The 24,870-nt window shown below is 37.8% G+C and overlaps 1 protein-coding gene across 1 annotated transcript; it reads left to right on the top strand.

Moving 5' to 3' along the window:
* Window positions 1-24,691, top strand: LOC127442543 (uncharacterized protein C10orf67, mitochondrial-like). Its single transcript, XM_051700652.1, has 16 exons — window positions 1-86; window positions 296-416; window positions 1,333-1,476; window positions 1,612-1,674; window positions 1,865-1,999; window positions 5,439-5,577; window positions 7,556-7,614; window positions 7,722-7,787; window positions 15,331-15,396; window positions 18,501-18,560; window positions 18,662-18,741; window positions 18,821-18,886; window positions 18,969-19,056; window positions 21,475-21,558; window positions 21,636-21,741; window positions 24,386-24,691. Exons 1-16 carry the CDS (start codon window positions 1-3, stop codon window positions 24,451-24,453), a joined length of 1,431 nt encoding a protein of 476 aa, XP_051556612.1. The 3' UTR covers window positions 24,454-24,691.
* Window positions 24,692-24,870: the final 179 nt, after the last annotated feature.

Here is a 24,870-nt window from a genome sequence, read left to right as displayed (position 1 = left end):
ATGGACGTTATTGAAAATAGAATTAACAGCATTGCGGATGAAGCGGAAGACGCGCTTATTTCAAAAGAGATTGAGGAAATACGTCGGTAAGACAAGATGTTCTTTCACGTCGAGCTCGGTCTTTAAACATGCCAGTATACATACAGTTCACCACAAAATGTAAACAAGCTATAAAGTTACTGAAACCCCTCACGAATTTGTTGATAGTTACATATTAGCCCAAGATAAGCTAATATTAAATAACTCAAGAGTGGTTAAGAACTTCTTCCTCAACGCCATAATTTCCCTCCACAAGATATGCTCTGTCAAATCAGCTGAGGACAGGTATGTTCGGAAAAGATGCCTGTGTCCAAACTGACGAGTCAGAGCTGCCAAATGTAAAGGTTCTCGCTGCCAACACTGCAGAGCTTATGAAGGTGGGTACAGTAACATCTACAGTAACTATATATCATTAGAAAAACAGCTCCTTATGCATCATTTAAGTGTCATTGAGTGTTACCAATGTTAAGTTTTGAACAGAGCACTTAATTTAGGAGGAAGAGGAATTTTAGAAAAAGAAGTAAGCTGATAAAATATGCAGCCATCATTATGAATGCAAGTTTGTCTTTGTATTAAACGAGTCACAAAAAGCAGATACTTTCTCAGTGCATTCCACTAGATATACTCCATGAATGAATTCATGCTGCTGGCTTTTCATCGTATTAGTTCAAGATTCTTCCAACTTGAGCCCTGAGTGACTTCATTGCTGGCTGGCTAGGTCACCTGCTGAGAGGGCATATGGCGGCTTTGTTGTGAAGAACAGTGCCTTCACAATGTGTCCTCATGTGTCCTTTAGCCTTCAGAGTTGAACATATTGATTACTAGGCTCACAAGTCGCAACCAAAGAAATATTCTCCTAAATGCATGATTCCTAATGCTTAAAGAACACTGAAAATGATTGCTGCTTAATTGCTTTATTGTTTATTTCCATCACTCATACAGGAATGCATGTCGTAGATTTCCTCCATAATATTGTGATGGAACCACAAAATGTTATAAAAATATGTTTTTTTAGTTTAGAATAAAAATTTTTAATTCCTTCCTGTCAAGAAAGCCAAAAGAAGATATTCCATATGCAACCACATTAAAAGATATTGTAGCAAGTCTTTGTTTTTATTACTATTTAATCACTTGGCAGATGCTTTGATCTAAAGTGACTTTCAGTGCAGTCAAGGTGTAGATTTGATCAATTTGTACATCCTCCACATTGGCGTCACTAGAAGTTGAGCTAAAAGAATTCAGTCATTTGTAATGTTGTTATTATTTGTTTTAAATTATTTGATTGTATTTCAGGAAATGCATATTCTGAAGGGAGAAACTGAAAGGAAACTGAAAATAATAAATGTTCAGTATGAGACCAAGCTGCAGCAAGAGGCTGATGCTCTTTACACAAGTATGAATGATAAAATCAAGAGTTTGGAAAACTTCCACAATGAGGTTTGTATTCACAATGAGTGCTGCTTCTATTCTAATCAAGAGATCCAATATTGTTTCTATTCTGATGATGATTATGCCAGTGCATGAACCTTCACTTTAGTTTGCTGTCTTTTTTTTTTATTTATTTTTTTTAAGAAAATATCTGTTCTTCGGAGAAAATTCCAGCAGCAGCTCTCTGATGCAATGCAGGTTGTCAGAGCCAGCTATAAGGTACGATTAAAAAGAGAATGAATTTGGAATATCAACAAAAATATCAAAATGTTAACTTGATATAGTTTGTTGCTCCGAAGTTTATTCATGGCAAATATCATGTATCACACCATTTTACAATGAATTTTTCAATATGGAATCTTTTACTCCTTTACCATGGAATCTTTTACCGTGGAAGAAATCTTACAGGACTAAAGAAGAGATTGAGCTGGTTTGTGATGACACAAATGAAAGAGTAAAGGATCTTTTGAATGAGCTTCAAGAGAAGAACCTAAAGATAGAGAACATGAATGAACAGCTGAAGAAATATGAGGTACAGGCTCACTGCATTCATCACAGAAAAACTTGTGTACAATATTTTAATGTCCTTTTAGAAAACTTTAATCTGTTTAAATTTGAGGCCTCTATGTATGTAGAGGAATTTTGTACTTTTATAACAACTAATTGTATTTTCCTACTTCATGTACAATTTTGTTTTATTTATTTATTTGTTTATTTACTGTATTTGGATGGTAGCATTTGCACTGAGGCATTCAACCAGATCTCACAAGAATTCTTCACAATAGTACGAGTTGGCGAATTCATACCAATACGTACAAACTATACACCGACCAATGAGAGACACTTCCTTCGTGTCCTTGTAGTAGAGGCCTGCACTCCACGGAGCTCTTCTGGTATCCGGGGGATCCGACAGAACAGAGTGCGGTTGCGAGCGGGAAGACATCGATGTGTGCGCGGGAAGCGGGAGAAAGAAATTAATCACGGGACTTCCGCAAAATAGAAATATCTAAACATAAAATAAAAATTACTCAAATGTATTTGATGTTTTTAAGGTACAGAATATTATTTGGGTTATTCTTTTATTGCACAAGAGCAACAAAAATAAACAATTTACAGGCATAGGGTTGGTGGATTGTTCATACAAATTCTTCCTCATGCTCCATGAGGACCACAGGAAAGTATCACTCTGAGGCAAAATGTCTGATCATGAAGGCAGATCCCTTAGTGTTATAGATGTTAATGCTTTATTAAAGAAAGGTACAAACAAAATTTTGATACCAACCACAGGTAAATAAGATATTTGGCAATGTGTTAACGAAACGTGTTTCTCTGTCCCTCTCCCTCTTTCTTTCTTTCTTTCTCTTTTTTTTTTTTATGGGTGGGAATTGGAAAAATAGCCTACGGCATCTATGAGCAGGCATTAGCGGGACAGAATCTTACGGGAGCAGGACAATAGAATTTGCGTAGACTTCTACCTGCGGGCTTTTGTGTGCGGGAGTGGGACAAAACGTGAAAGTTGTGGGCGGGAGTGGGACAAAATATGACATATTTTTTTGCGGGAGGGGGACAGAATCTCGTGGGAGCGGGTCTGAAAAATTTATCCCGCGCAGACCTCTACCTTGTAGTTCCCAATGTGGCGTTTGTCCATGTTCATTCAAAACTGTGTTTTCATAACTTTAACCCTAACCCAAACCCCATCCTTAAACCTAACCATAGATTGTGTTACACCTTACCCTACCCAGTGCGTAACCATAACCATGATATTAATGTTAAAAGGCCTGAGGTGTTATACAGAAGAAAGGGACAATTTTAGTGTATGTGATTGGTTGATGTATAAGTTGTATGTTTTCATACAAATCTTGTTGTACGAATTGGTATGAATTCACCACCACACCACATTGTATTGTGACGAATTCTAATGAGGCTATGTTCGAAGCATTGCTTGGCCAATGATGCATTTAGCATGAATGATGTCAATATGATTCTCTCATCTTGATTACATAAATATCATCCTGCTTGTGTTGTTATTGACCAGCAAGATGGTAATTATTGTTTAGTGGCCTGCTCTATTATGGCCTGAAGTGCACTTGGGAGTGGCACGACCCCATGGCTATACACTAATAAGAAGGTTCTTGCATTCCACAGAAATCAATTACTTACCTTTATGACCTTGTGAATGGGGTTACATGGAATATGAATGAGCTATAAGGTACCAATAATTAAGGCGTCTATCGTTATTGGCCTTTTTAACAGACTGCCCCTTTTACTCCACCTGAGAGAGTTATCTCATACCCTTAGCGCCTGAGCACTGTCCAACCAAAATGGCTGCTTGTGTAGGCAGATGGCCGAGAGAACAGCCATACAAAACCTGCCACTCAAACTGTAACAAATGAGTGCAGCCCGATGGAGTTTGAGCTTTGTTCATTGTGCTAATGAGAGCTCTCACGCCCACAGGAGAGATGCATGGCTAATCACCTGTAGTTCTGTTAATGATGCAGATGGTGGAGCCAGAGTTAAAGGTTGGGGTGTTTAAACTGAGAAGGAAGATGTTCCTTAGAGTACATCATATCTTAGATTATTTTCCTGCTTTTGCAAAATCAAGTTTAGAACCTGGAAGATTAACAAGTTCAGATTAAGCTCGCTGTCAGTTATAAGACACTCCTTCACAGTCAAGAGTAGAAGAGGGCAGAAATAGGGAGGGAAGGATTAAGGGTGGGTGATGTTTTGGCAGAGACATTTGGATTATGATGTTGACCGCCCTGCATGAGTCATATGTTGATGTCAGATTTCTGCCATGCTGGATGCTCTGATGCCCATTCTTATTAGTGACAGAGTAAATCCTCTGGTCCATGACATGTACATCATCATCAAACCGTCACACTCTGGGAGTCACATTCATAACACATGGCTCCTTATTCTTGGATTAATCCATAGTAAACAACTGCCAACCATATGCAAGATGTCGGGGTTTGCACTATCATAAATAAGAGCATTATAACAGTTGTTTATTCTGTGTGACTAAAACAACACTATGACTTGATGTAATGACTTGTTTAAGGTAGTTCCAAGCATGCCAAAAAAAAAAGAAGGCATCAAACATCAAATACACTTTTAGCAATCTAAACTTCTTTATGATTCTTCTTGCAATGTACTTTCTGCTTTCCTTATGAATGAAAGAGAGAGAAAGAGTGGAGAAAGAGAAAAAAAAAAACCTTGAAGGTTTGAAAGCCTTTGAACGCCTGCACAATCTTAAGTGTGACAGGCATGCAAAAGTCTTGTTAATGTTCGGGCATGAATGGTTGCTGCGGTACAAAGTAGAGGGCCAACTGCGTGGATATCACAGGAGCCTGATGGGCTCCATGCGGCTCCCAGTCTGCAAACTTCAGCGCAATGACATGTGATGTGATCCTGGTGACACTGGCATCGCTGCTACTGAGGGATAGTACAAAGGCAACAAGCCCCCCCCCTGGAAACTGTGCTCTCTGTGAACCCCCTGGGGCTGCTCAGCCATCCTCCAGTCACCCCCCTCACACCCCAGGCCTCCCAGCCTGGCTCTACCGAGCTTGTTAGAGAGTAGGGACCAGAATGTGGGTGGATAGGCCCCAGCTGCCTGCCTTGACTTCCAGAATAAATTGACCTGAATGACAGGGGCACACAAACAGTATAATATGTATTATTCCTGTCAATAAAAATGTCCCAATGAATTATGGTCTTTGTATTTAATGTACTGCCGTCTTCCGAGTGTGAAGAAAAGGCAAAGAGAGAGAAGAGAAAAAAATGGCCTTCTTCTAAGTGTGGTTGCTTTTTTTGTTTCTCTCTTTTTATTATGCAGGGGGAAATGGTAGGAGGCAGAAAGTTGTACGATTGCTTTGTGCCTGAATGGCACTCATATTTGCCACGCAGCTTGAGCGGTGTGGCTTTTGTTTTGCACCGTAAAGGGAAAGTTAAAAAGGACTTGTGTCATTTTTCAGATCGCCTCAGAGGGAGTGGAGGACCCGGAGAAAAACAGACTGGAGTCAGAAAATGAAAAGCTGAAAGATAACATTGACTTGTTGCACGTTGAACTTGAAGAAATTCGACAAGCCCTGGAATACAAAGAACAGAGGCTGAGTAACGTATCTTGTCTTAGCTTGTTTATTTGTTAAACCATCCAAAAAAGTAAGATTTCAACTTTTTTAATTGGGTTTGTGTGAAGAAAAAAAAAAAAAAAAAAACCTGGCTTGAGTGGTGGTTTTGGAAATATAGACCCATTCCCTTATCTGTCCCAGTTGTGTGAGGTAGTTAACATTCAGAGTGCAATGTTTGAGGACACTTGTCGGATCATATCTATCATCTCACACTCTCTGGGAGTCTGTGAGGAGAAAGCAAACACAAAACAGGTGTATTCTCAAGGGTCAGGTCTTTATCTCTCATAGTGTTTGATGTTCATTCATTGCATATGTAACTTGGGTAACCGTCTGAATATTTTTCGTGTTTGTGATTACACATGGCCATCTATTTTTTACATGCTCCTAATTACACAAAGTAATGTGTTGTCTGCTTTAATCACACATAAACCTCTTTTATATTATCTCCATTCAGAAAGTCAAGAACCATCTGCTGAAAAGTTTTGCATTGGCTGTGACTAAAGATAAAAGTTGCCCAGGTCTTGAAACTCTAAATGGAAAGAAAGCACTTGGGCACTAACACACACTTGGCCCTTGAACTTAGTGGTTGAGTGGACATGTCAACAGCAATGCACCAGGTCAGAAGCCTGTCAGGACCCTGAGCCAGAGCAGGTCATTCAGGCCAGGGCTGGGCTTCAGTCCACTGACCTATAAGAAGAAATTAGATAAACAATGACAAGTGGATGTCCTGTCATTGTGCTCCCAAAACCAGCCTTTTTTCCTCTTCACATCATCTTCTCTAAAAAATTTGAAAAGTTGTAGGCATCCATCCATCCATCCATCCATCCATCCATCGTTCTATCGTTCTGTCATTCTATATCTGTCTATCCATCATCTGTCCATCGTTCTATATCTATCAAACTGTCATTCTGTCTATTGTTCTGTCATTCTGTATCTTTCGTTCTATCTATCTATCATTGTATCTCTCTGTCATTGTATTGTTCTATATCTCTAAAGTTTGATCTCTTTATCGTTTTATCTCTATCATTGTATCGTTCTATCTCTCTATCAATGTATTGTTCTATCTAACGTTCTATTGTTCTATCAATCTATTGTTCTCTATCGTTATATTTCTCTATATTGTTCTATCGTTCTAATTCTATATCGTTCTATCTGTCTATCCATCTGTCTGTCTGTCAGTGGTGGAACGATACGCCGCTCCCTCTCGTCATCGTCGCCCTGACTCTTGGGGCCGTTTTTCAGCCAGGCCCACAACGGGAGTTGGGCAAGAAAAGAGAAGAGGCGCATAATTAATAAGCCTCGTTTGGGCAGCGGATGATGAGGCACACCTGAATTGAATGGAGCCTCATCCATGCTGCCATAATAACGCAGAGCGCGCCTCTTCTCGGGGAGCCGGCTTCTATTTCCTTGTGTGCACACAGTGGCATCCTTGCAGATCCAGGAGCAAAGCGGGAAGGGTACCGGCCTAATTAGATGCTTCGCCGGGGGATTGGAGTACGTGTAGTGGCCGACGCACATGAATGCCCGTCCGCCACGGCTCCAGGGAAGACAGGCCGCTGTGATGCCGCCACCCCTAGTGCCATGGACCATGGTGGCGAACGGGTGTGGCCTCCGGACCCCGCCCACATCCTGGATCCTCCTATGGACATTCCTCATCCTTACACGACTGCCCCTTTCATCGCGAGGATGCCAGATTCCCCCTTTATTTTGGCCACTTTTCCCTCATGGATACCTTATTATTCCCCATTTTCAGCATTATATGATTATTATTATTTCCAATAAACGCCTCTCCGAGGCTTGATGCCACACCCACTGTGTCTGTCTCTTGCTCACCCTGCCACACCATCCAGCCAGCCATCCATCATTTTAGCATTCTGTCTATCTGTCGTTCTATTGTTCTATACTGCCTTTCTTCTGTCCACATTCTTATAAATAAATGCACTCTCTTTGTTTATTTGTAGCCCTAGATTTGGCACAGCTAATATCGGAGGTTGAAAACAGCAAAAAGGCCCTGCAAACGGTATTATAGAGTTCACAAGGAAGTCTAAAAAAATTAATAACACACTTATGAGTTGCAAATAATATTCAATACATTTATTTTTATACCTTCATTTCCATTTATTTCAGCTGACAGTTGAACATGAGCGACTGAAAATGCAGTTAAGCCTTGAAAGGGAACGTGGCAAAGAAATGGTGAGAATTTGACTTTTTTTTTTTCTTTTTTTTTTTACCTTAAAATGTAAATATTAATTTTAAGAGTTTAACTCTTTAGAGTTCATCCAGCTCTAGGTTAGTGGTATTTAAAAACTGCTTTTATAACCAGATCAGCAGCAACATGACCATTATTTCTCCTTCCTAAAGTATTCCTCTAATCTGTATTGCCCCCAGGAAATAATTTTCCTTACCAGAAATGGTTACTGTGTGACATCTAAGATAAATATGGCAGCATATGTCAGGTTTTTGGCACAGGCAATGTTTTCCCTCATAATTTTGAATGATGTATGTGTGTTAGTTCTGTGAGCAGAGAGAAGCATGCCAATGGAGCATATTACCATGAATTAAATACAGTGCAGCAACTGGTGCATGAGAGAGGACTATAAATTATTTTATGGTATGTGATCAAGCACAGCTTAGGATATTCAGCATCAAGGCTGACATTGTAGCATGTTGATAGTGGTAAAACATTTGGCGAATGGAGGTGGCACAGTGTTTTTGACACGTATTGATATAGCATTGTTTATTTAGTGTTTTATCTTTTGTGCAGTAAAGATGAAGTGTGTGTAAAATAGCACTGTGTGGTGTTAAAATTGGGGCCATGCCAGAGTTTATATTATTGAACTACAGTAAGAAACCATGTGGTCAGAGCGCTTTGTATTGCATTTTGAATAAGCTCTAAGTTGGACTGTTGCCTTGTATTCATAAGTCATGTGCTAAAATGTTGGCCTATTTCTTTATTTTACCATCAAAACTAATAAGTGCAATATAGGTTAATTAAAAATATTGTCAAAATGCAGAATTGTTCATGTAAATACTAAAAATACAGACGGTTTTACAGACCAAAAATGTATTCAGGCAGTAGTAAGCAAGTATCTTTTTACACGGCGTCTGCGGTTGATTGCAAGGAACAATATGCACCAAGTCTGCCACACAATGGGAAAAATTTAAATATGGACTCAGAAGACAACGTAAAAAGAGTGTGAAAGACTCTCTGGTACTCAGCCATTGAATCCGGCCACACAGAATATAGAAGGTTAAAAGTCTCCCTCTGGCCTGGCAGTTGCTGGGAGACAAGCAGCAAGGGTCCTGTCAAAGTTGGCATAATTTACCCTGCAATCAAACGCTCGTATTAGGACAGATCTTTAACAGAGTAAAAAAAGATACACATACAGATGTTTACTGTTGCCACTTGTTGCCAAAAGATGCTTTTTTTGTATTTAGCCAGTAGGGCTGCAACAAACGATTATTTTGATAATCGATTAATCGAATGATTATTAGAACGATTACTCGACTATTTGGCGATTATTGCAACGATTAGTCATTAGCTCTTAAACGATTATTCAACTTGTGCCCCGACTTAAAAGGTTGTATTAAATGCACTTACTAAAAATAAAGAGGACAAAATTATCTTTTAAAAATACCTTTAAATGACATTCACTGAATTAAAGGGAAAAAATACTTTTTATTAAGTTTAATTCAGTAAAGAAATTCACAGCAAAAAATCCTATTGGTATCAAGTGTTTTTGTCTTATTTTCAATTTAAAATTGTCTAAAACAAGATACATTTACTTGAGAAGCAACATATAAGATAGTTAGACTTGCTTTAGATAATGTGTCTTAAATATAAGTGTATTTTGTCACTTATTTATACTTCTGTGAGTGCAGTAAAGACAAAATATACTTATTCAAGATCTGTTCTCTAAATGTAAGTCTAAATATCTTATATGCTGCTTCTCAGGTGAATGCATCTGTTTTAAAGGAATTTTAGATATTTTAAAATATTAGTATTTTTTATATTATATTCAACATTCTCCGATAACACATTTTTCTTCTGCAGTATAGCTGCTAAAGTAAATGTACATTGCTTTAAAGGAGTATTAAATATTTATATTGATAAACAAGCCAAAACTAAAACAAATGAAAAATGTATTTTGTTGCAGTGTATAATGGGGTGAAGACTACCCTCTCTCACCTTTTTGTTCACTTTAATCCATCTTTAACTCACAAAAAAACAAACTCTCTCTTATTAATAAAGCTGCATATTGCCAATTTTCTTCACGCTAAGAAATGCACAGTATATTATGATTCAATAAGTCGTGAGCCATCACGTTATAATCTAGCTGCATTAAGCCTGCACGCTTGAGGGTTGAGTGTCCCCGTGCCAGTGTGTCTCAGTCGGGTGCAGTTTCAAAAAAATTTGACAATTTTCTATTGCCAACGTTGTCGATAATGTTGACTAATCGTTTCAGCCCAATTAGCCAAACATGTTTTATTTTATTTTTTATTACATAGATTTATGGCAAGCAGTGTAAATCTAAAAAAAGGATAAGTAATGAGTTGGACTATTATAAGAAAGATCAGGGCTGAAAATTAAATGATGAAAAGAAAATTGCTGTTAACATTAATTTAGTAATTCATTTCTTAAAATAAAGAAAGAAAGAAGTATTATGTAATTTGAAGTGTATAATAAAGAAAAAAAAATGTGTGAAAAATAGATGGTAAATGGAAAAACAATATTTAGAAAATAATATAAATATTCTGTAATTTGAATCTTTACTTTTTTTCCTAGTATGCTGATGTGTATTATTTCATGATACAATTCTTTTACTCACTTTTGTTGCATAAATGTTTTTGTTTTTTTCGCAAAGTGTCTTATAATAGAGAGGCATATTAGTTTCAGATCAGTAATGTTCTTCCAGCTCTTCACTTAGTACTGAGTGGACACAAAACCTTGTAGGACCAGGAAAGAGGCTAATGGAGCAGGTGGTGTCCAAACAGTCTCCATGTAGAAGCCCTGGCTAAAACCACTAATAAAGACCTATTTAATGTTGTTTGAGCCACCGGGAGAAAAGGATTATCCATATTTAGTGTAGCAGCTCAGATTGGCCTCTTTTCAGTCTTGTACCCTTTGTTGAGCCTGCCTTTTGTGCTGTGACTAACAAACTCCAATGTTAAGGTCTAGCGTGGTGACTATGCATAAAAATATAAAGCGAAAAAATTACGTTTTGAAAAAGCGACATTTTCTCCACTTTATTTTGGTGACTTTGATCAGTGGAGTAGAATTTTTTTTTCCAGAGGACTCTGGGAAAGACCTATAATGAAAGGCTGAAGCCTAGGCCAGAGTGAAGTGTGAAGCTCAGCTGTGTGTATGCTTTGCCTCTGTGAAAAGTCACCCAAATGAACAGCCCCTTAACCACACAGCCACACTGGTCAACAGCATAGTTTGTTGGTGACTTTTGAAGTTTCAGAATACTGTAGGGGAGATCAGGGGCAGTTGTAACACACTACATTTTTTCACTGACAAAATGAGTTAAAATGATGACACTTATTCAGCACATTCGCAGTAGAGTTCTCTGTCTGAGAGGAAGAAGGGTAAAAGTTTAAATAAATAATAAAAAAAAAAACCTTACCTTTTTCTTCTGCCTTTTGAATTGAATGAAAAATCTGTTTTATCTCTAGTTTTTTGGTTAAAAGTTATAATGAGTGACAGCGTCGCTGGTAGCCATACAAGATTTCATAATACCAGTGCGGTTGGGGGCAATTGTAACACTAGTTATTAAATAACATTTTTATAATTTAATTGAAATATTTACTCTTCAAAATTCGACACTGAATTAACATAATTTAGTTAAAGACTCATCTGTTGATCTATAAATTTTTGTAAAAAGGATTTAACATATAGTAATTATAATGCAGTTTCACATTTATTATTCTAAGACTATTAATTTAGGTAACAATTTACAAAAAGGCTCCATTCATTAACATTAGTTAATGCATTAGGAATCATGAACTAACAATTAATAATGTATTTTCAACAGCATTTATTAATCTTTGTTAATGCTAGTTAATAAAAATGCAGTTGTTCATTCTTAGTTAGTTAAAAGTGCATTAACTAATATAAACATATAAACATTTTTATTTTAAAAATGTATTACTATGTGTTGAAATTAACATTAACCAAGATTAATAAACGCTGTAAAGGTATTTTTCATTGTAAGTTAATGTTAACTAATGTTGTTAACTAATGTGTGAAAGACCTCTGTTCGGTCAGGAAAGGAGGAAGCTGGAGCCGGATGCACATTCAAAAACTTTAATCCAAACACCACATTAAACTGAAAACATAGCGACATAAACACACTGGTAGGCCCACTGCAGCCTCAGTTTTCTGTTTTATATATATATATATATATATATATATATATATATATATATATATATATATATATATATATATATATGCAGTGGGCCTACCATTTGTGTACATCAGCAGAAATCCAGATTTGTCAGACCAGGCAACGTTTTTCCAATTGTCTACTGTCCAGTTTTGGTGAGCCTGTGCCCTCTGCAGCCTCAGTTTCCTGTTCTTAGCTGACAGTAGTGGTACCAAGAGGGGTCTTCTGCTCTAGCCCATCTGCCTCAATGTTCGACATGTTGTACATTCAGAAATGATTTTTTGCGTAGCACTATTGTAACGTGTGGTTATTTGGGTTACTGTCACCTTCCTGTCAGCTTGGACCAGTCTGGCCATTCTCCTCTGAGCTCTGTCATTAACTAGCCATTTTTTTGTCTGGCACCAACAATCATGCCACGGTCTAAATCACTGAGATCACATTTTTCCCCATTCTGATGGTTGATGTGAACATCTCCAGTTATAATCCACTTAGACTTTTGCTTTAAACACACTATTATTGACAGCTAAAAAGAACTGGTATCATATAAAGGTGAAAACTATTCAGTAATAAGTATTAAACCAATGATATTATTACTTAAAGGTGTGCTCTTATGTGAGACACTGTGGGTGAATATTTATTTATTGTTACAATTAGAGGTTGACCGATAGTGGATTTTACCGATACCGATAACTAGGTTGGGCAGTACCTGCCGCTAACTGATTAATCAACCGATAGTTTTTAAAATTGATCCTGAATGAAAAAAATAACACAAAGTAAATAGTGCTGAAGTTTATTACAAACATAAACAGTACTGACTGAACCATGAAAATGTATTGTCCTTTTTTAAATTAAATAAATATATCAATATTAATATACAGTATATTAACTAATATTAAAATTTTAAAGTCAGCTGATTTTTAAATTGACGTTGTTTCCTTAGTCCACAAGAGGGCGCAATAAATACATAAACCATTCAGCACGGTTATATTATTATTATTATTATAATTATTTTATTTTTTTTTCCAATTTGGAATGCCCAATTCCCAATGTGCTTTTTAAGTCCTCGTGGTCGTGTAGTGATTCGCCTCAGTCCGGGTGGCGGAGGATGAATCCCAGTTGCCTCCGCATCTGAGGCCGACAACCCGTGCATCTAATCACGTGGCTTGTTGAGCGCATTGCCACGGAAACATAGTGCGTGTGGAGGCTTCACGCCATCCACCGCGGCAACCACGCTCAACTTACCACGGGCCCCACTGAGAACGAACCACATTATAGCGACCACGAGGAGGTTACCCCATGTGACTTTACCCTCCCTAGCAACCGGGCCAATTTGGTTGCTTAGGAGACCTGGCTGGAGTCACTCAGCACGCCCTGGGATTCGTGGTAGCCAGCGTATTTTACCACTGTGCTACCCAGGCCCCCAGCACCATTATATTATTGCATAGAACATTCCTATCCTGGCTGTTAAAAAAGAGAATTTCATTTTCATCTAATGTGCATAAAAATAATAAATAAATAATTTTAGTCAGTCCATATTTTCAAATGCTAAGTCAAAAGAAAAAAACGTTTTAAACGCTTCAATAGACAGTTCACATGGTGTTATACTTGCACTGATTCCTACTACTCCAGACTCATAATAACAGCGAAACACCACATTGTTTTTTATTCATTACAGTTTTATGTAGAGTAGCAATATTCACAGATAGCAGTGGTATTCGGCTGAACTCGGTGGCGAAGCGGCTCAGACTATGAGCCCAGGCCAGGGGCTGTTCAAACAGACGTAACACAACAGACTGGAACAGACGCAAGGATCTCGAGACAGACATTTCCAAATTGAACATCTTTCCTGACAAAGCATTTAAACAACTCATTGCTTAATCTGGGAAACGCTTCTAAGAGAGCAAGACGCAACGGCCAAAGACCTCCACCAACTGTAAGGGGCTGTTCACACCGAACGCTTTTACAACCATCCATTTGTTTTTCTATGTAAACGCACGCTAGACGAACGTCTATGTTTCCCTTTGTTTTTGTTTATTCAGCGTCTCGTGCAGGGGCACTTTTTTTTAGATGATGTGTTTAATTAAAAAGAACTTTAAAAGCATATTGAGACACCTGCTTTCTGTTAAACTGTATTTGTTGCGCTGTGTCTAGCCTTTTTTTAGCATAAGAATGTGATCGATCTGAAGTCATCGTATTGCAGTGAGGATAATTTATTTTTTTTATTGAAATCAGACGCGTTTCTGATTTGTTTATACATTTCTCTCGGCTGCATGAAAATATTAATTTACTTCCTCACGTCACTAGCTTTAAATATGCAACTTAGCTGGCTAACGGATGTTTAAACATGAACAGATTGCAAATAGATGGTAATAGATGGTAACAATCGTGACATTTAAACATTTGGGTAGGAGTTGCGTATATTTTTGTCACATTGTTCTAACCGTTTGAGGTTAGCTTTAATGTTAGCATCCTCTCAGCCTTGTCGGCAAACATACTGCTATTCTCTACTAATGCAGCATCTAGCCAACAAATTAATTACTTTATAATGATATGACAATATGTACTGTATACATACCTTTTATTGTTGATGTTTTGAATCCGCATCTGAAGTGTTCTGCTCCATGCAGAGTATAGTCTCATGTGTCAAAATAAACACCACAAGACATCAGTGAAGTGATAGTTTTTATTTCAAGAGGTCGCTCTCATACTGTATAACGACAGCGGACCCTTCCCAGCCGCTCCAGCACCGGACGCAACAGGGAAAGACTATCAATGCGGATTTTTGCCGATAACCGATAGTTCCAGAAATCTGTTAACAGTGCCGATTATAAAAAAAACTATATATCGGTCGATCTCTAGTTACAATTACACTCAAACACTTTTAAAATCACATTTTATTGCATACAATGAACCTCTTTTCACGTAGGCTTGTTCTGTAGTGTAAAGAATGTACAGTTTATCATTTATCAGTGGCAGCGATGACAGGTTGGACTTATCGTTGATTTTAATATACGATTCATCAGAAATACTTAATCTAAACAGACAACCCTACTTCAGTTTCCAATGATCTCCCAGGGATGATGACCCCAAAAAAAAGATTTTATATTAATCGACTGGATGAAAGCATGCAAAAAGGTTGATTGCCCCTGGTCTCCCCTACTTCACTATCTTGCAACAGTAAAAGTGAATCTCTAGAGAAAATGTGTAATTTTTAAAGAAATCTGGGCAAATCTGATGTACTCCTTGAGTGGCCAGATCTTTTGGATTGTTTGTGAGTAAGCAAGTGTAGCCCACATATAGAGTCTCGTCTGCTGATCCTGAGATAACATTTTTATTTTCCTTTGCAGATAAAACGGTTAAAAGAGGAAATGGAGAAAGAAATGGAATGCATTGAAACCTCACGCATGAAAGAGGTGTGTATGAGATGCAGCTGAACACATGCTCAGTGAACATGCCTTAGTTACGGCACAGACCTGACGGATTTTAGCACAGCCTGGTGGCGAGCTATCTGTCTCAGGATATTTGAAGGTCCTGAACTCTTGGCCAAAGCACGGTTCCTCCGTCACCCCAGACATCAGAATACTTAAGCAAAGACGGAGGATAAGGTGCACATGCAGTGTTTAAGTCATATCTATTTTAGCTATGAGCCTGGGGTTCAACTACAACCCACACCAATACTGACCTGCATTCATTAACAGCCCTGTGTGATGTTAGGCGGCTCCCTCTCCCTTCTTTAAAAAAACACTATCTGAAATGATGATCTTGTCCTTTCTCAACGAAAACACATCCCATATGCCTTATTTTGAGAATGAATTACAAGCTCACAAACTGAATTGAAATTCATTTCTTAAAATTAAAAGGATGGTACACCCAAAAATAGGTGAAAATCGCAGTTACTGTAAGGCACTTACAATGGAAGTAAAAGAGGAAAATGCGTATTTCACTCTATTTCAAAAGTAAAGCCACAAGACATAAACATTTATGTGATAAAATTGCTTACTAACCTTATATGTGTATAGTTATATCCAATGTTAAACCTTTTTTGTCATGACGATGTAATGGCAGTAAACCCTGTAATCTGGTAAACACTGTAATGCCGGTAAGTACCTGATTTTATCACACTAAAATCATGTTAATAGATTATAAGTCTTTTGGCTATGCTTTTGAAACAGTGTGTTTTAGAGATATAAAACTTAATGTAATTTGTGTGAAACTAGTGCCACAGAACGGAATTGCAAAAATAAACAATGTTTTCAAAACAGCTTTCTGAATATACCCTTGTCTGCGGTTGTTCAAACAGTCAGATAGTCCAGCCCCCAACACATGCCATTGGTTGAGTCACGTTGTTGGGGCAGATCTTAGCGAGTCACTCAAAACAAACACAGAAATTGTAATAGCGCCGTGTAATTGATACCGTGTTTACAGTTTTCGACAAAATTAACCTACTTGTAGTTGTCCTGCATATTAAGCTGGGATAGGAGAAAAAGTTACATACTTCAGCTTTATTGTTTATTTTTTGCATTTATTGCAACAATAGACCTGCAGGTCATTTGCGTTCTCTTTTTCTGTGAATGATTTGTCATTGACACTCCCTATTAATATTACCATTTTTCTTGTGCTAATCAAACTTATCTTTAGATAAACACTAAACTCTCTGTGTAGCTGATCCTCTATCAACATATCCAAAGCATCAAGTCTCCATATACTCCACCTTCGTCTTTTTTTGCTCATTCATGGCTTGTCAAGGCTCCGTCAGGGAGGAGGGGAAGGGGGGTTAAAACAGGGCAATGGGGACGATGACTCTGTCAACATACTGACCACATAGAGGTGGCAGAGGAGGCAGCCAGTGTGAATCCCCAGCCGCAGCACCTAGGAGAGGGTGGAATGTGGCATGCAGCTGACACAACACCGTGACAGGCTAGAGTGGGTGTGGGGTACTTCTGAATAGAAGTGGACAATAGGCCCGGTTTAAAGTCCACTTAATAAAGGGTGCCCTTACAATGAGCTTGGCCACTGTAGTGGCTAGCTATTACGGAAATGTGCGGAACCCTTATCTTTTTTTTTATAATGCCCAAGCTTCGATCAAAACTGGCGTGTGCCTGGCCCTGTATAGACAGTGACTCAAGCTTAGATACAATGTGCACACAAGTTTATTTATTTGCCTTAACAAACAGTCATTCCATAAATATGTGTTTGAAAGTGATTACAGTTTTGAATGGTTAGGAGCTCTATCCTTTAGAATCAAGATTTAATCATTTTTTAATTCATAAAAAAAAAAATAAAAAAATATTCTCATCTATCCAAACATGTAGTACATGGAATACAATTAATTTATCTGTTTAAATGGCTTTAATTAAATATTTGCTGGAAAGAAAAGTACACGTTCATCCTGCATCCATCAAATGGAAACAGTTAATAAGGAAACAGACCATGTGTTACATGACTTCATTAGTGTCTGTGCTCAATGCAGAGTGCTTCACGAATCCCTACACAACTCACTAACTCAGTGTCACAAATCAACACCTACGCCTACTCCCTTTTATACATAATGGGTCTTTGAACTCTCCGGCAAGGAAACTTTTTTCTCCCATTCTCTTTTTTCTTTGATTAGGAAGAAAGAAAAAGGGTGGACCGACCCTTTCTGTGTTGGGTTAGACTAAAAACACACTTGGCACCCACTTTTACTAAGAGAAACTTTAAAAGGGACTCCCATGTTCTGTTAAGCCTTTTGGGGGAACATGGGTGGAAAAGTGGATGTCCGAGCTGACCTGAGGTGACCTGACCTTCACACTGCTCTGAGCGTATGCACTCAATCAACCAACATGACATTCCTGACAAAGCTGTCAGGCCTTGATTGGACATGCCCCCAAAGTGGACATTTGGTGTTAAAATGTCCCTTTGTGAGCGATGGATTGATATTATGATACACAGAATATGGCCCTCCATTTAAATCTCCATTGGAAAAAAGATAAAGCAAAGATGGTGCTCCAAAGCCATTTTCCTTTTTCAGAGGCAAGGTGGACAGGCAGATAAAGTGTGTTGCTAGATTCAGTAGAATAGTATCCTTAAAGGGATAGTTAACCCAAAAATTAAATTCTGTCATCATTTAATCACCCATATAACTTTCGTTGTTCCATGGAGCACAAAAGGAGATGTTTGGTAGAATTTTGGTAGCCTCAGACACCATTTACTTTCACTGTATGGAAAGAAATTCACAGTGAGTGTGAATGGTGACTGAGGCCCTCAGTCCCAAATATTCTGCCTAACATCCCCCTTTGTGATCCATGGAAAAAAGAAACTTGCTTGGGTTTGGAAAACCTTGAGTGTAAGTAAATTATGACAGAATTTCCATGTTTGGGTGAACTACCCCTTTAAGATGGACTGTAATGAAAACGCAAATACATAAGAGTAACATTTATTTATCCTCCTTTACTGACACACAAACACCATACAGTAATGCATGGTTGGAACTGTAAGATGTGTTTGGCTGTGATCATTGTGATATTCATGTTGTCAGAAAGCAGCCTTTGAAATGAAATTTGAGGAGCAGAAGCTGACAGAACACACAACCATGGAGGTACATTAACCATTCTCTTTTTTGAAGAAGACATTGGTGTCATGGTGCATATGCACATGCATAAGATTATCTTAATCTTGATTTGCATTTTTTCCCTTCAGGTAGCTAGGAATACAGAGCTGGTTCAGAAATTAAAAGAACTAAAAAAGACTGAGGCAGAGCAGAAAAATGAGATTGAAAGGTATTATTAAACTTTGACAGAGATCATTGTTACATACTTTTTCTCCCTTGTGCAGTCTTTTACTGTTTCATGTTAACAGGCTCAAAAAGCAGTTGTGCATCTCTAATCAGGTGTGGGAAAAGAAGTTTGAGATTTTAAGACAGAGGTACACAGCAAAATTGTGTGACTCAAAATGTTGTTTCAATAGTCTGTATGAGTCATGCTACATTGACCATTTCTCTCTTAAGTTTCCATGCCATCAAGGATGAGATGTTCTTAAGGCAGACGTTGCAGCGGCAAGAAGCTATTCTACACAATGCCTCAGTCAGCTTTGGGGTTAGTAGATTCTCTTGAAGCACTACATTTTTGTCAACTGACCATAAACAAATCCCTTTGAATGAATATGCTCTCCAATTATATTTGCACTACAGATGTAGGTGAGTTTTGAGTTAGACAAAAACATGCCTTTTCCTTCATCAAAGCTCTCAATTTTACCACATTAATAGAGGACAGGTGCTTTAATCATGTAACCCATAATGAAATCTGCACCTGTGGCCTGTCCCACACACAAACAGAGCACATATATAGTAGAGGCAGTGGCGAATTCTCAGGGCCAGAAAAGCCTTCTCTGCTGGCCTAACATGCCAAATAATAAATATTTTTCATCCTTTCATTCTCAATCACCTTTTTGCTATGTATTTTTAATCACTTTCCACTCTTAATTAATCTACAAACAAATAGAGAAAAATGAAAAGTTTATCCAGTCAGAATTTATTCCTTGATGCTTACAAGCAAAGCATGACAACTGTTTCACAAATCGCATGCCTGAAGCAGTGCGTGAGTTTGAGCTCCACCCCATCAGGCCTTCAGAATTTCTGCGGAATCCCTCAACAGCGGAAATGAATAGGCATCTAATATCAGATTGTCAGATTCATCAGCCAATCAGATTGATTTATTTGTTCTTGGTGGGTGTGATCTTTAGGATATGTCCCAGTCGAGGCCTTCTAGCTGGCCATGAGTGATGCAATCACGCTTTAAGTGATGTACATAATTTGAAAGTGAAGAGCGCGAGATCTTGCTGACAGTCGACTGACATCACTGCTGGTATCGCCGTTGAGAAAGAGATCCTTATAGATTTAAAAAGCCGAGATGTTCTGCATGACTGTGTGATTGCTTAATTTCTTAAACAGGAAAGGAGGACTGATTTTCACTTCAAGTAAATTGGTAAGTGCTTTTTGCATTGTTATAGCAACATCAGGAGTTTTCTAAGTGTAAATTAGGCTGCTGGAGCATTCAGTGTCGGATCAAGTTTTGAAAAGTAGTGCTGCGTTCCATTCAACTCGGATTTTACAACTTCCTACTAGGAAAAGTGCAATGGAATGCATCTTGAAGTCAGAATTACAACTTGTAGGCTCATGCAGAAATTCTCAACTCCGATTTCGCCGAGATGCAGGGGCATGATGTCACACAAAATGATGACACTCAGGGAGATATACAAAGTAAGTGATAAACATTCACTTTATTAAGTAATATTGATAAATATTTGTTGCTAAGCTAACGGGAGCATTGCAGTTCCGAATATCGGGGAAAGGAATGCATTTATGATCGGAGATATCAAGTAGGAATATCCCTCATCCAACTTGAATGGAAGGCAGCATAACCGTGTACCCTGACGAAATGAAATTTATTGCAAGCAACATTTAAATCGCAAACATTATTAGATAGATTTTTCCAGGTATTATAGACCTCCTTGGTAGATTCATATGAAAAATTATGATTTTGAATGTCTGTTCGGGAGTTGTTCATTTCACAAACAGTCATGCTGCAGTTAAAATTAGGCTTGCTTGAGCATTAAGTGTCGTTTCAAGTTCTGGCTTTCGTGCGTGGACGTGTTTTTAAAATGTCAATTGGTATTATTAGTTAGCTGCGACATAATATATGATGCCTAAAGACATAGGGTGTCTTATTCATTGTGAAACTGGGTTTTCTTAATGGCATGAATCACACTGAAGACCTAGACTTTAAATGCACGGCCCGCCACTGAGTAGAGGTTAAACCAGAACAGACTTTAACAGGTGCATGCCCATTAAGCCCCTCATCTCTGGCCTCATCTGGTGCAGGCTGATGAATATGCATCAGTTTGGGCTGATTTTTGTTTTGCTCTGCTCCCCACACCCCATTTAGCAGCAGACAAGCGCAACTCAGATTACCTCGTTTAGGCCTACCGGATGTCATTTATTACACAAGTATTACACATTACACACAGCTGAGAATGCCTCAGTGTGACAACAACGAGTGACACCCCTGTTGGTGTACCTAATGTTTGCCATGAATATGTTATATTTGTAGCATACATGTCTGTCTGTGTGTATGTAAATACTTCGCTATAGTTTGGGGTCAATTTGTCCCCAGAAGTAAGCTAGATCTAACAAAACCTCTCTTTAGGGACATTTAAGGAAAAATCATTTGGTAAAACAATTGATTAATAAAAGGAATATTTTTTATGTTATTATTTCTTTTTTTAAATAATTATTTAATATAATAAATATGTAAAAGTATTTATTTTAGCATTAGTGTTAGGGTTTGGGGTAAGATTGGTCTATAATTATAATTAGCTTTATATATATATATATATATATATATATATATATAAAACAATAAATGGTATGTCCTCATTTAGTTAGCTAAGCAAATGTGTGTTTGTGTCTTTGTGTGTGTGAAACTTGGAGAGTTTCAGTTGTCTTTTTCCTGTAGATGGATGCTCCTTTTTCACCACAGCAGAAGAGTACAGCAGACCGTGGCTTTAAAAAGTTGTGCTGTACCAGTGTGACACCCTTGGTAAGGAACTTTCCAATTGAAACAGTTCTGGTTTATTTGTGTTGAGCTCTGTAGCTTAAATGGCCCTCTGCTCTTAGCCAAGTATAGGTGCTGGAGGCCAGCAGAGGATGGATAGGGCGAGTGGGACCATTGACTTCAGTCTACAGAGTAAGAAGAAAAGGGCTGATGCTCTCCCTGGCTCAGGTTAGTGCACTCTCCATGTCCACCTGAAAGAGACAGTAACAGAGATTAATAACTTTACAACTTCTAATTACTTTAGCTTGCTTTCAGCTGTAGTATAACATTAAAAACTGCCCTCAAATTTAGAAGCATATCAAAAAGAATATGTTTAATACATTTTTAAAGATATTGATTTGACCAGACATCAATCTGAAAGGCTGCCTTGTGAGCTATTGTCATATTAGCACTGACACATGAGGAATAGGAAGGAGAAATGATGGAGAGAGTTGTCTTGCCTCAGCTACTTTTTAATCTCTCTCTTGCCTATTATTGACTTTCTGATGATTGGGATCTAGGCTAATGATTTTAGCAGACATAGCTAGATAACTACAAGACTTAATACACTCTGTCAATATGGAAACTCTCAGACACAAATATCTGATGCACAGAAGCTAACTAATCAAACTGCCAGATTACACAGCTGTCTTGTCGGGGGATTTCAACAGGCTAGTAATCACAGACAATAGATGTGTTTTGTTGACTTTGTTCTAAAGTTGTTGTTTTTTTTTTATTTCATGGAAATCATGTTTGTAATAAATAAATGTAAAAAACATGCTTCCAGTCTTATATCTAAGGAAAAAATGTAAACAAATGGTTAGATGTACTAACACCGCTAAAAGACGGAGCTACACATTTTTTAATTTGACAGTTTATATAATCTAATATAATATATAATTTAAGCACTTGAGAAAAGCTATGTTCTTGCAGCCTGTGCTCTGGATAAAGATGTCTAAAGGGCCTCTAATGCAGTAGATTTTAGTGGGTCAGCATGGAGGGGGGGTCACTGGTCCTCAGTCCAGAGGGCCTGGCCAGTGACCTCTACAACAGCTAGCCAGCCCCTGTCTAAACCTTGGGAATCTGGTCCATACATCACCACTGACACCCAATAATTAAGACACTGGAGATAAGGCACCGGCTACTGAGGGTGTTGAAAGACTTAGAAAGAGTCTGCAAACATTGTTGTCACACAGCAGATTGTTTATTCACTGAGTCACCAATCAAAGGTGGCGTGAATAATTTCAAGCCTGTATGGCAAACTTACAAGCTCTTATTTAGACATCTGAGCTGTGGCTGCCTGCCTGAGGGGGACACTCGTGTGTTTTTTCATGTCACTGTCTTGTTAGCTGAGCATAATTTTTAATATGTACTTTGGTTGCAGATATTCTCACCTATGATTTAAGCATATTTACAGCCAATACGTTTGACTTGGTACAATGCCACAAATCACACACACACACGTTGTTAAGCTATCTAAATAGGGATATAACATAAACTCCTATTGTTTGTATATAAAGCTAACTATAATTACCATGAACTAATCCTAACCCACACCCTAAACCTAACAGAAAATGTTTTGCTTTATTAGAATTTTAAAAATCATTATTTAATTTATAGATGGATTTTTTTCAAAGTGAGGATGTCCCAAAATGTCTCCAAAAGGAGGATTTGTCCGATTTGGCTCACTTTTGCATACAAAATTGCACCTAAACTATAGCTAAGTAAGTACACACAGATACACACACACACACACACACACATACACACACAATGTTTAATATATTAAGCATTAATCATTTTAACCACATTACAAACATTGTAAAAGCTAGTCAGATTTGCTTAGCAGCATGTTTCATTGCTGTTAAAATCTAACTTTTTTAGGAAAAGGTTTAAATGTTCCTTTTTTTATACGGCAAGAGCATAAGGTTTCAAAGTCACTGTGCAAATGATCAAAAGAAGGGGGACAAAACTGCTTGGACACACAACCATAATAAATGTAGATTTTTTTTTTTCTTTTTTGTTCATTAATACGTCTGAGCCATATGCTTTGCTGCAGAAATATTTGAAAGAGGCATTTACAAACCCAGGTCCACCACATTAAACTCTGTAACAATCTTCATTCATGGTAACTTATCAGACTCAATTAATCAACCTCAACAATGGCAATTCTGATGTGTTCAAGCAACCTGAAAGGCCTAGGTCACCATTAGGGCAGTCCTGAGTTTTTCTTTGCACTTAAAACGATATACTCAGTCATCATCAATTACTAAGACGCCTTTTACCTCATATTTAGATAAAAAAAGAAAAAAATAATTAAAACATGTTGAAAAAAAAAAAAACTGAGTTCAAAATGAGCTTTCTGTTTTTCTTTCTTTTTTTCTAAATTGTAAGCCCCTCAGTTGATAAAAAGCCTCTCAGTCAGTCTCAAAGGAGCATGTCTTCTCTGCTGCAATGTGAATGGTATTGTTATGGCTATTCCAGTGGGCTGAAAAGGGGTAACCACTGGTTTGATTCAGTTACACGGTGTGGTTAAGTTCCCCCTCCCACCGCCTTGGTGTCTATGGAGGGTCCGTGACCTGTTTTGAATCGGCCAGGGAAATGTCATGTTGCCCCTCCCATGGGCAGTACTCACATTCACTTGATTGGTACAAAAAAATGACTTAGGATGGTAAAAACCACTGTTCCTTCATCACAATTTATAGATGCTATAATATAAATGAAATGTATGATTTACTACTGATATTCCATTAAATGGCTGTAATACTGTACACTGCCGCAAACTTATAATTTTCATTCTTTTGTGAAAGCTGTTATACTGATTTAATTGCAGAATCCCAACTGGCCCTTGCTGATGAGAAGTATGAAGAATTCTCCCTGACTCCATTTCTCCCCCTCTGAACAGGCAACCACCTTTTAAAACACTCCTTGTCCACAAGTCTTTTGATAGTGAAACCATAGTTAAAATAGACTGTCTTAATCATACACAGTACATCTTCAGTTCATCTACAAATTGTTCTTATATAAAAGTTTTGTAAAGTCAAAAATGAACAATGAAAGGAATTATATGATCTGGTGATGAGATGAATTTGAATCATATTGTACATCAATAATGTTTTTGTTTATGTTGCAAATCTAAAGAAGGAAAGATCTGGTGAGAGAGAGAACTAAAAATCTCATGCAGTCCCATGGATATTGATCTGTGTGCTTTTATTATATTTCCTCAATTGTCTTGCTTTTACTAATAAATCATTTACACAATAGTTCCTATTTTATACATCTGAACAAAAGTCATTTAATTTAGTCAGTGAGGATATC

This window comes from Myxocyprinus asiaticus, chromosome 6 (assembly GCF_019703515.2).
Source record: "Myxocyprinus asiaticus isolate MX2 ecotype Aquarium Trade chromosome 6, UBuf_Myxa_2, whole genome shotgun sequence".
Lineage (NCBI taxonomy): Eukaryota > Metazoa > Chordata > Actinopteri > Cypriniformes > Catostomidae > Myxocyprinus > Myxocyprinus asiaticus.
This window is presented reverse-complemented; position numbering and strand designations above follow the sequence as displayed.

What these genes read in the sequence shown, in the direction of transcription:
- LOC127442543 (XM_051700652.1), top strand. Translation starts at nt 1, where the DNA reads ATGGACGTTATTGAAAATAGAATTAACAGCATTGCGGATGAAGCGGAA. An exon ending in TGGAAAACTTCCACAATGAG is followed by an intron (nt 1,477 to 1,611) that starts GTTTGTATTCAC and finishes ATTTTTTTTAAG; the next exon opens with AAAATATCTGTTCTTCGGAG. An exon ending in ATGCAATGCAGGTTGTCAGA is followed by an intron (nt 1,675 to 1,864) that starts GCCAGCTATAAG and finishes TTACCGTGGAAG; the next exon opens with AAATCTTACAGGACTAAAGA.